At 36.1% G+C, this 16012-nt stretch overlaps 1 protein-coding gene across 1 annotated transcript; it reads left to right on the forward strand.

Annotated features, from left to right (window-relative positions):
• Nucleotides 1-290: 290 nt before the first annotated feature.
• On the forward strand, nt 291-2158 carry hoxb1a (homeobox B1a). Its single transcript, XM_039740296.1, has 2 exons — nt 291-912; nt 1830-2158. The coding sequence occupies exons 1-2, from the start codon at nt 291-293 to the stop codon at nt 2156-2158; spliced, it is 951 nt and encodes a 316-aa protein (XP_039596230.1).
• The last annotated feature ends 13854 nt before the right edge of the window (nt 2159-16012 follow it).

Here is a 16012-nt window from a genome sequence, read left to right on the forward strand (position 1 = left end):
TGACGTATACGTGTTGTTACCAGATTGATGGGTTGGGTTTGATTGAAGTCTCTTTGTCATGCAAATGTCGGGCGTTTGATGGATGACCACTGCGAGCTGACAAACTTCGGGAGGTCCCAGGTCATTGGATCAGGACAGATCACATGACTAACCTTCTTGGTGATATGTGGTTTGGAATGACTAGGAAATGTATGGACAGGAGTACTTTTTTACGGCTTTGACATATAGCTAGAGGTTGTAGGGCAGGAGGGATACCCCGAAACAGGTTGATCCTCCTACGCTAGTGGCACATGGACAATACCGCAATGAACTCTTTCTTAGAGTACACGATCTGTAATCGTGGGACGGGCGCCTACTCATCCAAGACAGCTTCTTACCAAGTGGATCAGGGGATTGCAGCTTCCTTCCAACCCTGCTCAGGTACAACAAGTGACAGCTATAATGCTGATGGGCGATTTTTCATGTCAGGAAGCTCTCCTGCGGCTGCGGCGCAACATCAGCACCAAAATTCGAGCTTCGCTCATCATCACCATACCAACCCATTTGTTAATACTGGGCCGAGTGCGTATGGGCCACAAACGTGCACCAGCCAGGATTACGGGCATCAGTACTACCTCAGCCAGGAGCAAGACGGAGTCTATTTCCAGTCGGGATATTCAGCAACGGCCGTGGGTCACAATTTGGGCACATTGACTGGAGGATATTGTGGGGTTACTGGGAGTGTGGGCCCCGGCCACTACCAACCACCAATCTGTGCAACCCAGGAACAGCAACAAGGCTATCTGCAAAGTCCATATGCCAGTGTGTCTCCCCTTCAGGGAGCAGAGAAAGAGTTCAACGGCCAAGCAGATCAGTCTTCCACGGGACAGACCTTTGACTGGATGAAAGTGAAGAGAAATCCTCCAAAAACAGGTTCGTATTAATAACGTGTGCTCGCAATGCATTTTATCGGCATTTTTTTTAAATCTCTATTGACAATGCCAACCTAGCAGACTGAGTAAAGCACGTGACTCGATTACAGGCCCCCATAAGCCATTAGATTTCGTTGTTTTCTTTTCCTGTTACTAATAATAATCGAATGTCTGTTGAGGACATGTAAAAGTCTATAGCGCCTTGTAATGTTAACGCTTATTTTTGTCGCATTCATTATTATATTTAAAGTGTGGGTAAATACGAGCTAACATGTACTTCTTTTCACATCTTGACGCATTCAACAATGTATGCTTTTGACCTGAACTAGTATAATGTGTTAAGCAGAACCCTTTATTTGAATCATATTCTCAACATCTGTAGAAGTAAATAATCTCCTGGGCTGCAATCTTTATTTTTGATGTATCCCATGGGCTTGCAGCGCCACTTTCCTTATCGGTGCCATTGTTTTAAGGACATTTCTTTCTTTCTTTCTTTCTTTCTTTCTTTCTTTCTTTCTTTCTTTCGTTAATTTTACATCTTTTACAATTAAAACAAAAACTCCTGTGTTACTTTTATGTATGTATATCCTCTACTTATTGTGACATTCTCACATCATAAAACAGGCCCCCAGATGCATACACATCATTTTATTGACGTGTGATGTACTTAAAAATAAGTACACCATAGACGTGAAATGCAAGTACATTATTTTAAATTATGTACTTAACACCCCCTACACACCACACACACAAAATAAGTATCACATGTTTTCTTTTGTTTCTTCGTCCAAGTGGAAATGAGAGAATATGAGTTATAGCTCAGTGATTTATGCTTGTGCATGTGGGAGCTAAGAGAGAGAAAAGTTCATAGACGACTGTTGCCTAATTTTTTTTTACATTATTTCCCACCCTTTACAGCTAAAGTTGCAGACTATGGCTTAAATGGTCAACAGCAGAACACAATCAGGACAAATTTTACTACAAAACAGTTAACGGAATTGGAAAAGGAATTCCACTTTAATAAGTACCTGACCCGTGCACGCCGAGTGGAGATTGCCGCTACGCTGGAGCTGAACGAAACCCAAGTGAAAATCTGGTTTCAGAACAGGAGGATGAAGCAGAAGAAACGAGAGAAGGAAGGCCTGGCGTCCTGCACAAGCAAGAGTGCGGGCAGAGATTTTGGGGAAACCTCAGATCATTCCAGTTCAGCTTCACCTGACGCATCTCCTTCCTCGGGCACCTCCTAAAACATTTGTTTTCCTAATTCCTGTTATATATATTTTTTTTTCTTTTATTACTGGGAGGGGTTGGGGTAAATAATTATATTTTCCTCAAAAAGAGTTTATTTCTTGTATTCATCTATATGGATGATTATTTTAAAAATTTAAACTGCAATGATGTCATGGTTATGAGACTTTGAAATTGACATTTATTTCGAATTTTAAGAACTCAGCAACCTTTCCATTGCCAAGCAATATATATATTTTTTAATTCTTAACAAAAAAAAAAAGTCTCTGAAATGACATTACCTCAGGGAAACCTTTATACCCATGATCTGGGAATGCACTTTTGCTTGAAGCCCTACAAGTCTGCAGTTTCTTACAATATTTAGTAATGGTGGTAAAATAATATGCATTTTAAGGAATGACTCGTTATTTGTAAATATAATGTATTTAGAATTGCAAACAGATAACTTTTTAATATGTGTCTAAAATTCTTCAGGGAAATATTATTTTCTATAGATTCTCGCGTGTTGTAGAACAGTTAGTCCCCCCCACCCCATCTCTTATTGGGTTGAACATGATGACTGATGGCTAATATGATGAAACTCTTTTCTTTGCACTAGAAATGTTTACAGGGTGTATGTTTTTTTTTTGCACGAAAGTATAAAATACAATATTACACTGTATTTCCTTTTGAGCAATATACGATTTCAGAACAAATTTCGTAGCTCATCAGCCAAAGGTGTTTGAAATGGATATTCAGTTTGCATTTTAACTGATAGATTTTTTTTTTTTTTGAATGCATATACAGTTACTTCCTTAAATTATCCATTCATCTATTTTTTATACTTGCTGATCCAGGTCAGGGCTTTTATGGTCTTATTTATTTTATTCGGTAACAGGGTAAAGAATGGTTACGTATGACTGTTCAATAAAGACAAGCTGTTTACTTTTAAGACTGCAGTTCTCATTTCGGCTGATTTTTATTTTATTGTGAAACAACGATGAAATGCCCTCAATTTTACTGAGTTTTATCAGTTCTCTCTTTTTTTTTTTTTTTTTTTTGCTTTTTGGAAATTTTCCTCAAATTTCTCATAATAAAAAAAAGTCCTGTCAGACTGCATCTTGTTACTTTTCCTAATAACAAGCTACCTCAAATAAATACTAACTGTCCGTAAATGTGTATGTTGTGTCTTTTTTTTTTTTTTTTTGACATACAATGCCCTTAACGTGAATTATTTATTTTAAAAATGCGTATGAGATAAAGCACAACAGGCGGATGACCTATGTTATCTTTATGGGTCGCCAAAATATAACTCGTCTCAAAAATTTTGCAGCTAATCATTTTTTTCATAACGGTTTATAATCAAAACTGATTTTAAATTTGGAAAAAAAATGTATTAAAACGGACTTTCTTCGAGTAGAATAATTCATTTTGTCAGTTTTCTTCGACTGGGTCACAATGCACAACACAACGCGCTACGCTACAGGTGAATCTTTTTACCCTGCGAGTCATTTGTTGCACTCCTGACTACACCAGCACAATTAAAAACAAACTTTTTTTTCCTTTAATCGAAGGAAACGTACAGTAACTGCAAATGTTTGTTTCGACAAGCGTCGCACTGTTGCGCGGAGTGGAATGTGCAGTCAATTCCGGACTCGGAGCGGTGACCTTTTTACCTCTGGGGTGCCTTGTCGTGTAAACAGAGCTGATGAAGCTGGTGCTTAAGAGCCTCCCTAAACATTCAAGCTCCGAAAGTGAAAATCCCATCCCCTTTACACAGCTTTTTATCATTTTGTTCCATGTATAATTTTCTAAATTTATGTCTGATGGGAAATCTAAAACAGGGTTAAAGCGTGAACCCCATGCCACTAAATATTTTGGATTTTCTTGTTCTGAATTGTACGGTCCCTCGTAGAACTTGACAAAGAACCATTTCATTTTAGGAAGGTTTTGAATATGAAGTTGGTTCTTTGGAAAAGGTTCCTAATATGTGGACAGAACAAAAATCTTTAACATCTATAGGCCATCAGGATTCTAACAGGTCGAGAAAACCTGAAAGGGGCCTGTTACATTGTATGTAGCAAGAGTCATTTTAAAATCAGGAACCCCTTTGGTGTTTCCATTTTCTATTTTTATAGAACTTGTTACTTATAAAAAAAAATAAATAAAGGCTCTTTCTGGAACCTTGACGTGACGGTTCTCCAAAAAACGTTTCCCCTAGGCATCGCTCTAAAGAATCACTTTAGCACCTGCAGTTTTAATAGTGTCCTTCATAACTTTACTCAAACCGATGTGGACGTTCACCGGGTTGAAAGGGTCTTTACTTTTGTCACGGGTTTCAACCTTATATTGGAATATAATATACTATAGCTGCGCTTTTGACTGCCATAAACGTTCAACTTTGTGAAATACTTCAGCTTACTGGCTGGCATAGTCCTCATGAAAATGAAACAAAACGATTGATACAGTATATTCAAACATTATACTATCATAAATAATTGCAGGTTACATCTTACTCTATATCTGAAGCTTTTCTGACTATTCGCAATGATAAGGGAAATACTAAAAAAAGTAAAAAATACTTTTTCACAAGAGCCACGTACACATTTTAAGGGAAATGTTTAAAGTCGTCTATGAATGTCACTACTGAACCAAGCAACTACTGGCATCACCATTTACTCAGGGTGATTTTCTTGAAATACCAGTACAGAATACGTTAGAGAATACGGCAAGACAACCCAAAGTAATAGGAGTTTGAGCAAAATGAGAAAAAAAATCTGAAAAATAAACCCTATTATTATTATTATTATTATTATTATTATTACCAGAATAATTCATAGCGGCTCCCCTAATATATGGGTAAAGAGTCATATAAATGTAATCTCTGCCTGTCTACAGATGAGGCCGCTACTTGCAGAATTGCTGTCTAAAGCTCGAAGTGTCTTCGTTCTCACAGGTTTTAACAAAGAGGTGTGAAATTCTGTGTGCTGAGGGCCTGGCTGCTAATAAGTGCACTCTTTATTTTGCAAACGAATGAAACAAATAGAAGCCCTGCGGATCATCCAGCACTCCCTCTTCCCTGAAGATAGCTTACTTTTTTTTAACTGAAGTTTATTTACTTCTTGGTGAATCCAAGGCACTCACACCATGAACCCATGTGAACTTTAAATGTCGATTTGCAACATTATTTTAAAGATCGAGGGCGGGGGTCTTAGCAGCTTTCATTTTTTTTTCTCTGTATGAACTAGATTGAAAAATTGAATTAAGTGTTAGCAATTGTCCAGTATGCCATTTTTATATTAAACTAAATGCGTGTGAAACACGTTTGGGGTGCTGGACTACCTCGCTTTTTCTTTTATCAGCTGTACTCTTAAAAATAAATAAAGGTGCCATGGTTCTTCCGATCCATTTGGGAACCATTCACATGAAGGATCCAGAAATAACTTTTATTTAATTATATCCACCACAAGCTCCATACTCCATAAATAGATGGTAACGTATTTGTGAAATACCAATGAGTCATGATTTGAAAGGGATTATTGTTGCACACAATAACACAGGCTAAATTCAGATTTCCTTCATCTGTTAGTGCCGTGCTGGTAGCCCAGCATACGTTAAAGATTTCAGTTTGTTTTATTACATAGGCTTTTCAAAACCAACTTCATATGCAAAAAACTCTTACCAGAATGAAATGGCGCTTCGTCAAGCAATGGGTCTATGAGGAACCACACAACCCAATAAAGAATCACAAAGTGCCATTATAGATCCCGCATTTTTAAGATTGTGGGATGATTCAGCTTTAAAACAACTAAAACAAAGCCACAAATTATTGTTGTTTTTTGTGGGGTTTTGGAGTTTAAAAGCACACATCTAAGCCACAGAATAGCCTTCTAGTGCTTTAGTAGAGCTTTTCCTATCTCGCTCTCTCTAAACGGATATCCATCATAGTATTTACATTTGCATTCATTTGTATGCAGATGTTTTGTCCAAAGCAACTTACAAATTACATTACAGTACAAAGGGGAAAATAATGAGAAAACATAATAAAAAAAAAATTAACAAAGTTTCTGTTTGGTTATTTATCTTTACATTTTTGATTTAACTCCATATTTTACCATTACTTATAAATATTTGAGATCATATAGTGGCGCCCCGTCCAGAACTGATTCCTGCCTTGTGGTCGATGGAGCAGCGATAGCCTCCAGCCTCACAGGACCCCGAAACTGGGTTAAAGAAATCCAGCAAATAAATGACTTTATAATAAATATATATATATATATATATATATATATATATATATATATATATATTTTATATCATGTGATATATGTATTACGTCTGGAAAATGAAATAAACTTATAGAAAAACACAAATTAACACATACAAAAAGTTTGTGAATGCATGGATTAATTGATGCATATTCTTATATTTATTATCACGTGATATATGTGTTAAGTGTGGAAAAATTAAAGAAACACACATACATTTTTATTTTTTTTTCAAATTACTTGCAAAGTCGCCCCAATAAAGAGTGTAATTGTTTTTTTTTCACTATTAAAATGGCTGCGTGGATTTATTACATTTTTGACTTTGCAGAATTTTTCGATTTTTTTAAATATGATTTTTAGTTGTTAAAAAAACTGTTTGAATCTCAAAATGGAAACAAATCTTAGTTTTCTAAAAAAAATTGTGAGCTTTCTGGCGGATCTCCCATTGTGAACTTGAAATGAATTATTTCAGAAAAACAAAACGTCCAAGACCTCTTTAACCCGATGAGTTCATCCTGATGGAATTCCAGGCCCTCTTGGTGTAGCCCCTGTTTCCCGATACTTAGCTACATTTGAAGTGTATCCAATTTTGTCTGAGCTGCCAAAAAGGGAGAGGTCAGCTGAGTGACAGCGGCGTTTTAGTTCTCTCTCACGTTTGCGGTTTTTTAATCATGGAGCATCTCCAGTGTCTCTTTACTCAGATGCGAATAGGCAGGTAGACGTTACCACTTAGGAGCACGGATCCATTGAAAAGCACATTTTTAACCAAACATATTTGAGGGTGCAAGGTTTTTCTGCTCCAAACGGCTTCACCTTTTCTTTAAGTTTACACTGCATTGACAGCCCCATTTCAACTCCGGACTTCAGATGGACTCGTTCAATATTTACTCAAGCTGATAGGTTTGCCCAAGGCCTGCCTGAAAGAGCCTTGTCCTGCCAGCTTTCTTCCCCCTAGGCTCAGGTTCACCAAAAGTTCAGGCTGAAATTAATTCACCAAGGGCTGGGTCAAGCTGTCAAGAGCAGCCTAGAAGAGCTTCCATCTTTTGGGGTCAGCCGCGGGTCTCTGTTTTCTGTTCTCTCTTCCCCCTATCTCTCCGTGTCGCGCTCCGTCCGTCTCTGCCTCTTTTACTTCGTCATTGTTTTTATTGCTGTTATTTTCCTAACATCTTTCGATCGCGAATGTTTTCCTTTCTGGTACACGTCTAAAGCAAACCTTAGTGGGTCTGGCTATATGTGTAACACCAAAAATGAATAATTAATAAACAAACATATGAATAACTAAATAGATAGATAGATAGATAGATAGATAGATAGATAGATAGATAGATAGAACGGTCTCCACACCTCTGTCTTCCCAGCAACTCGATTGTAAAAATATATTAACAGATCAGAGAAAACACTTTGATTTTCTTAGGTCAAAGTTCAAATCACCGCAGTAATGAAGGGCTAATGAAAGTTGAGAGGATACTGACCACGCCTACGAACTGTAATGGACAAACAGGTAGAGAAGAAAAAGGGCCAGAGTGGAAAACACTTATTTAAATATTGCATATAAATATAGTTATGCATATTTATATTTCTATACGTATTTCTATATGTATATATATATTGCATGAACATAAATATAAAACATAAACATATATATTGCATAAACATGCAAATTGCAAATTACACATGTATTTGTGTATTTATTTGTCTGAAATCCTCTTTATTGCATATACTTGTATTCCTGAAAAGACCAGTAAAAAATATCAACTGAAACCAATTCAGTATTAATCATTCCAAACATTACTTTATTGTGACTTAAATAAAAAAAAAAGCATATATTTACCTAAATGAGAAAAAAATAAAGCACGGATAAAGATACTACTGTATTCAACATAGCTATGAAAATATAATATATAAATAGTTACACTTTGTACAAAAGCTATTATTTTAGTTAACCTGTTGGTTTAACGAAGTCAGTTTTTCTATAGACTCTTTAATTATTTTATTTTTTAATTCTTGTTTATATGCCAGATGATAGGTGTATTCTCTTGTATAAAATCCCAAAAAAATGTTTAAAAGTTGGCAAAAAATGCTAAGGACTAAGTGGTGATAGATCCTCGAGCAATTGGTAAAGAGACAAACAACACGGAATCATTTTAATGTTAAGTAATCGCAAGTAACAGACATCAATTCGGGGCAGTTAATTTTATAGGTTAATAGCTTTACACGTTTTAATTAAATATTATATGCTGCATGACAGAAGGACCATACATGGTGTTGGGATAACCACGAATATGGAGCCTTGAAGTCTAGAAACATTTTTCACTAAATGCCGTCCTTGTGAAAAGAAACATTTCTTAGTGCAACTGTGATTAAATGTCAGTGACTGAAATAATCCCATGAGCATGTAAATCTATTAAGTGACTTCATTTCATTCGTTTGTTTATTCGCCTATTCGTTTGCTGAACTCAAATCTCCTGTTCTGTGGTTTATATCTGCAATATGAGCACAGCGCGGTTAGGCGCTATACGCCCTTAAATATAAATGTGGATATAAATTCCTTCAGGATGAAAGTTATTCTTCAGAGCGATGCCATAGAGAACCATTTTTAGTTTCCAAAATATCCATCCACATGAGGGTTCCAGAAAGAACCTTTATTTATTTAGTTCTGTAACAAGTTCCATAAATCACCATTAGCAGATGATAACAGATTTGCGAAATACCAATGGGTTCCTGATTTTAAAGGGACTCTCACTGCATACAGCAACAGAGGATACGTTTATGTCTTCTTGATCTGTTAATATCCTATACTAGACATTAAAGATTTCAAGTTTGTCCACGTATTAGGAACATTTGAAAGTCCAAAGAACCAATTTCATATGCGAAGAACCCTTTCAATTGAATTAAACAATTCGACCCAGTGAAGTGCCACTTTTGAATCGTTATTTTAAAGAATGAGAGACAGCGATTTACTTTACCACTCCTTAAGTGCAAGGCCATAACGTCTGACAATAGTGTCAAAAAAGCACAGACGCGTCCATCATCTCGCTGTTAAATCTATTCAAATAATGAAATCGGCATATCAAAAAAAAAGAGAGAGAGAAGCCACCGGTCCATTGTGCATCGGTCATATCAGGTTATCTGAGATTTAACGACCGGGGCTTCCTTTCTTATTCCGTTAATTCTGTTATAATCCAAAAGACCAAGAGCTCTGGGTACATTAGTGGCTGTGGACTGGTCCCAGTTCAGGTGTATAAATTCAGGTATTCCCCTGCGAGGAACTGGCGCCCGGAGTCGCGAACACCGCTGCTATAGTATAACCCAACACAATGTGCAAATGTGATGGAAAATGAATCGATTGGATAGAAAATGAGAATACCCAGAAACCTGCAACAAATACGAAAGAAAATAAAAATTTCCCATTGACTGTCCAGTTCCGGGACCCAGACTCGAACCGAGAGGTCTGGAAAACAGATGAAGGTTTGTTTCTGCGCCGCCCTTTCACAAGTTTATATAACGGGTGTACATACTTAAAATTGTGATGTGTAAATATCGGGGTATGTTTTGTTAAAAATACATTTGTTTCAATAGTTAATCAGAAAGTGTTTAAGAAAGACGATTTCAGCAAGTAACACCCACTCGAGCACATTCATTTTGTTATATCTGGAAATGCATTTTTTGCACGAGGTTGTAATCCATTAACACGCAACTCTTTATAGCTGTCTGCAACAATTCTTCAATGAAATGTTTGATGTCAATTGGTTAAATTTAAAGGCCTAACAAACAAAAATTGGCTTTTAAATATTCCCCGAACTAAGCTGAGCTAAGTCAACTGATTTCCCGCTATTGACACAGTGTGACCATGAGCAGGTCGCTTCACTTGCCAGTGCTCTAATTGGAAAGAAAGAAAGAAAGAAAGAAAGATGCAATCAACTGTATCTCAAATGTTGTATTTCGCCTTTGATAAAATGTTCCCTATATAAGAAAATTTAAAAGTAAATGTAAACTCCAGTGAGCGTACTTAGATTGACCAGTTCGTGCCTTGCACTCGGTAGTGTCGGGACAGACCCGGTTCTGCCAGCTTTAATGCAAATACGAACATGAACGGCTTGGAGATTAACACAACAAAGAAGATTTCGCGCTGAAATGTGATGAAAAGTCATATCAGGTTCGAATTACTATGATACTTTTAGTTAGAAATAAATATTAATGTACTAGGGCGAATAACAGCATGATAATTAATATTCAGATACACGAGACATTTTAATAAGGAGAAAATGAGAGAAAGAAATGATTCAAAATATGTAAACAGCGTGATGCAAAGCTATTCAGCTGCACGGCTTCGCTATTAAATCAAATCAATGTTAGAGCGGCGTTTAAATTATGGAACGCCTTTTGGTGTTTTAATTAGGTAAAATGTAAATTTGAATCTGCAAAACATCATATAAAGATTATACAATATAACAAACACTTAAACAGCGCGAATATTTCAAAGTGGTGTTTCGTGCCGCATTTTTAGCCAGTGGAGCCAGGGATCGACCTGTGACTTTGTGGGGTTTGTATGTTCTCCCCGTGTGTACAGACGTAATGAACTGTCATCTCACATCATGAAGATGAGAATGTTAGGTTAATTGGTGACTCTGTGTCGGGTTTAATTGGGGGCCATACTGTCCGATGTACGGTATAAGTTTCATTTTCGGATGATGGCGACTCCAAATGTGGTCGCAAAGTGCAGGAAAGGACAGGCCGAGAGATGCATGGAGAATGACTACGCGGAGCGCGCGCACGGATATTTCCTGTTGCTGATGATATTCAGTTGAAAAATCCTGAGACATTTCTAAAAATAACGAATGCCTTGAAAAGTCGGGAGGCGACTACTTAAACTTTGGTCCGCATGCTCATTTAAAGACGCGAAGAATGAAAAACGGGCTGCCAAGACATTCAAACGTTACCAGCGTTTTAACTCTAACGAAAAGAAGCCAAAGACCACGATTAGTAAATACACAGCGCATAAACATTTGTCTTTTAAAACTGGGTTTTAATAAATTCCGTGGAGAAGTGTGAAATGCGTAAGTGTCGTATTCTTTCTGTCAGTGTTCCTATCTCCATTGGTTCCAGATCCTTATCGGTGAGTACAGACAAGGACTGAAATCTCTGGTGAAATTCGGATCAAAAGGTTATCACTAGAGAAATGCTTGACTTTAGCTGCACAAGTCTGAGAAAGGGCAGGCGGCATTTCCAACATACCATATCCAGAGATAAATATTCAAGCAAAAAACGTCCATCTGTTCAAATGAGCTCATCCGCTTGCTTGGAATTGAAAGGCAAATGACAACAGGAAATACTCAAATGGAGTTACGCTTTTATCCAGGAGGACTTCTCTTGTCTTAAAAATATATGCTACAACATTAATAATATTCATTCCCACCTTGCATATACAAACGAGTTCTGCAGTACTTAAATTTAAAAAGTACCTCATCCAAAGCAAATAAAAAAAATCATCACAATTGTTGTATTTACTCTCAAGGGCCGACATTCTTTAGGTCACTCAGTTACTCAGCAGTGGGAAGTTAAAGAGCACATTTGTGGGTTCAAAGGCTGGTGCCTTGGCTAAATCAGCATACATTGAATTCTCCACTCCATAATGGAAATGTTACGAATTAAATCAAAAGAACAGGTGAAACCTTTTGATTAATGTATTAGAAGTTAAAGGACAGGACTTATACAATCTTAAAATAATGAAAAAATTACAGCCACATGAAGGTTCCTGAAAGACCCTTAAATTATTTAGATTTGTAACAGGGTAAGACATTTGTGAAATCTCACTGGGTTCCTGATTTTAAAAGGACTGTCGCTACATCACACCGGCTGAATTCAGGTTTTCTTGATCTGTTGTAGACAGATATATTGATCTGAAAGGCACCATATAATAGATAGATAGATAGATAGATAGATAGATAGATAGATAGATAGATAGATAGATAGATAGATAGATAGATAGGAAAGGCACTATATGATAGATAGATAGATAGATAGATAGATAGATAGATAGATAGATAGATAGATAGATAGATAGATAGATAGAACTTGATTTGTCACCAGGGGAAAATTTGTTTTTTAATTGTATCTCTTTAAATAAACAAAATAAAAGTATATAGGCCTATATATTTATATATATATATATATAAATATAAATATATATACAATATATATGCATATATGTGCATATGTATGTGTATGTTTATCTGCATATATACAGTATATATATATATATATATATATATATATATATATATATATATATATATATATATATATATATATATATATATATATATATATATATATATATATACTAGGGGGCTCCACCCCCTGCTCACTTTGATTGCCCACCCCTGGATTTGGTTTACCAGATATACAATTCAAAGAGATTGTTATTTTCATGGGAATTGTTACATATGCATTATTTTCACTTTTACTTTAAAACTTTAGTAAAAACAATATTTGGGAGTAACATTTCTTCAAGATCGCATTGAATTTTAATTCCGAGTTTGGACTTACATCGTGACAACACAACATATAATTAACTGCCTGTGAGTGAATATTGTTTCTTTCTCTGTAATAAATAAAACAACTTTTTCGAATGTTTGTCCATGCAATTTCTTTTTCGCTTTGTCGTAGATGTGTCATCTAGAATGTATAAAATTATTGCCCTCATAAAATTTATAAGTGCTGAGAGCGCAGGAAGTGTGTCTGACAAAAGCATTCACACGGCTGAGGTTAGATGACCATAGTCTTGCTTGAAAATAGTATGGCGTGACTTATAAGAATTTCATGTTAAAAGTATCCGTCTCACGAGATTTAATACCGCAATGTTTTTGGAATCTTTTAATTCTCGCTTGGAACACCAATTCAGACGATCTACAAGTCTCCGACTTAAAGTTTAAATCCGAACAATATATTTAATCTCTTTTCTCTGTTCTTTCAGCGAGTAATGATTTCCGTTTGTTTGCATTAATGCATTCTTTAATATCCTTTTTTTGAGACTTTCAAATTTTAGTACTTCAATTACCTACTCTGCATGTGTACCACACCAATATTTGTGAATTTTTTTACGACATTGTACTTTATCATCTACTCTGTCCTTTATTTCTTTTATTAATGCATGTATAATATATATTGTCACACACGTGCGATTAGGAGGCAATCAAAAAGCTCAAAGGTGAGTAAAATATCGCAATGATGGGTTGTCACATGGTGCTTATCTAAACCTCTTCTCTCAACAGGAAAACTGAAGACAATTAATCGCCACTATTTCCGGGTTTCAAAATGGCCACCATGACATCACTTCCGGCAACTCCATCTGGCATCACCTCTGGCTCTCACCATGGCGTCACTTTCAGCTTCTAACTTCAACCTCATTTCCTACCAACCATTTCCTGTACCCATAATCCATTACTCTATATAAATGCCATTTTTGCAATTGTACTTTGTCATCTGTTACTGAATAAGTACTTTTGATCGCATTTTGCATCCTTTTTGCTTCCTTTGTCCGCAGGACAACATACCAGCGCGTTCCCAAAACTTTATTTTTGGGGATTTTCTTCTTTATATGGTTATTATTCCACTATATACATATATATATATATATATATCCATCCATCCATCCATTTCCTAACCCACTGAATCCGAATACAGGGTCACGGGGGTCTGCTGGAGCCAATCCCAGCCAACACAGGGCACAAGGCAGGAACCAATCCTGGGCAGGGTGCCAGCCCACTGCAGATATATATATATATATATATATATATATATATATATATATATATATATATATATATATATATATATATATATATATATATATATATATAATACAAGGAAATTACCACAGGAGTCACTCTTCTTTTTGAATTCACGATGGCTAATGATGACGTTTGACTCTTTTTTTGCGCAGTTTAATGATGTAGGAGCATTTTGGCAAAGGAGAACTCCAGAAGATAACATAAGCATGTAAACGCAGATATTTAAGAAACCAGGATACTGCCTTAACCAGGTCATTATCTTAACCCGTTATTGTGAGCGCATGACAACACACTCATAAAGAATGGTACAGACAGACAAAGTGAGAAGAAAAGACAACAGAAAAACAGACGCATGAAAGAAAATCATGGAAATGGATAGAGCAAGTGGAAAAACCTACAATTACTGATCAGTCAAACTGTGAAAGACAGGACAAAAATTATATTATAAATGAATATTTGACACTTTTTATTAAAATTGCGTTTGTGGTACTTCTCAAAAATAATACAAGCATTAGATAGATAGATAGATAGATAGATAGATAGATAGATAGATAGATAGATAGATAGATAGATAGATAGATAGATAGGCACTATATGATTGATAGATAGATAGATAGATAGATAGATAGATAGATAGATAGGCACTATATGATAGATAGATAGATAGATAGATAGATAGATAGATAGATAGATAGATAGATAGATAGATAGATAGATAGATAGATAGGCACTATATAACAGATGGATAGATAGATATGAAAAATGCCAAATAAAAATAGATATTCTTCCATCACAAGGAATGCCATGCTGATGTGCCCCTTTCAAGTAACTGTAGGCCTCTTTACTTACCTTTGTATTTGCTGTCCAGAGTTTGACTCATTCCATACGGAGACGGCCAACAAATCTGTCACTGATGCACATTTTTCACACAAAGGTATCTGGTGTGGATGAGTGATTACTCCACACACATGTATAAAAGTGAGCTGCTAAAGTGTTAAGTAGTTAATGGTATTTCAGGATGGTACCTTTAATGGTAAACGTCTTCCATGTTTACAGCTGTCTATTTAATGGATCTCTAAAGTAATTTCCTAGGTGCAGATGTTGGATTCAGCTTATGCTAACCACACAACTACGGCAGTTTTCCATAGAGGTTGCCCAATGCCACAAGTCTGTAGAAAATATTACAATGTCATTGTGCATAGGATTTAAAAAAAAACATTGATGCAATGTAAGTTTTTAAATTAAGTATGTTGAACTACTCAAGTTTTTGGTCATTTGTGGTCATAACACACTTTCTACTTTCTGCTATGTACAGTAGTGAAACCGATATATCACTAGAAATCTTATAAAAATGGATGATAATATGTGTGCTATTCATTAGCAAAGATTAAATTCTTGGATTTCTTTGCACCAAGAAATTGAAAGAATGGTATTATAATAATGAAAAAGTTTTAAATGGAAAAAGTGAAAATCAAATCTTGGATAATAATACATTAGTACATTAGTAGGGCATATCTCACTGCTGGCTGGCTGCTTTCTTAAAGTTTGGAAAGGAAGCTGGAAAAAAAGAAGAGAAACACAGTGACTCAAAATAGGTTAAATATAAAGTCAATCCAAATTCACAATCTCTGTGGCACCTACTGAATTCAAGTACTCTTAAGGCAGGCCCGGCCTTAGGCATAGGCGAAGTAGGTGACCGCCTAGGGCCCCGGATCGACGGTGGCCAGGCCCCCGGCCCTCCCCTCCCCTCACATGTTTAAATCACGTGGGCCAGCAGGGGCGTGTCCGCGTGGGCGGCTGTCTATAAAAGCAG

Source organism: Polypterus senegalus, chromosome 17, assembly GCF_016835505.1.
Source record: "Polypterus senegalus isolate Bchr_013 chromosome 17, ASM1683550v1, whole genome shotgun sequence".
Lineage (NCBI taxonomy): Eukaryota > Metazoa > Chordata > Cladistia > Polypteriformes > Polypteridae > Polypterus > Polypterus senegalus.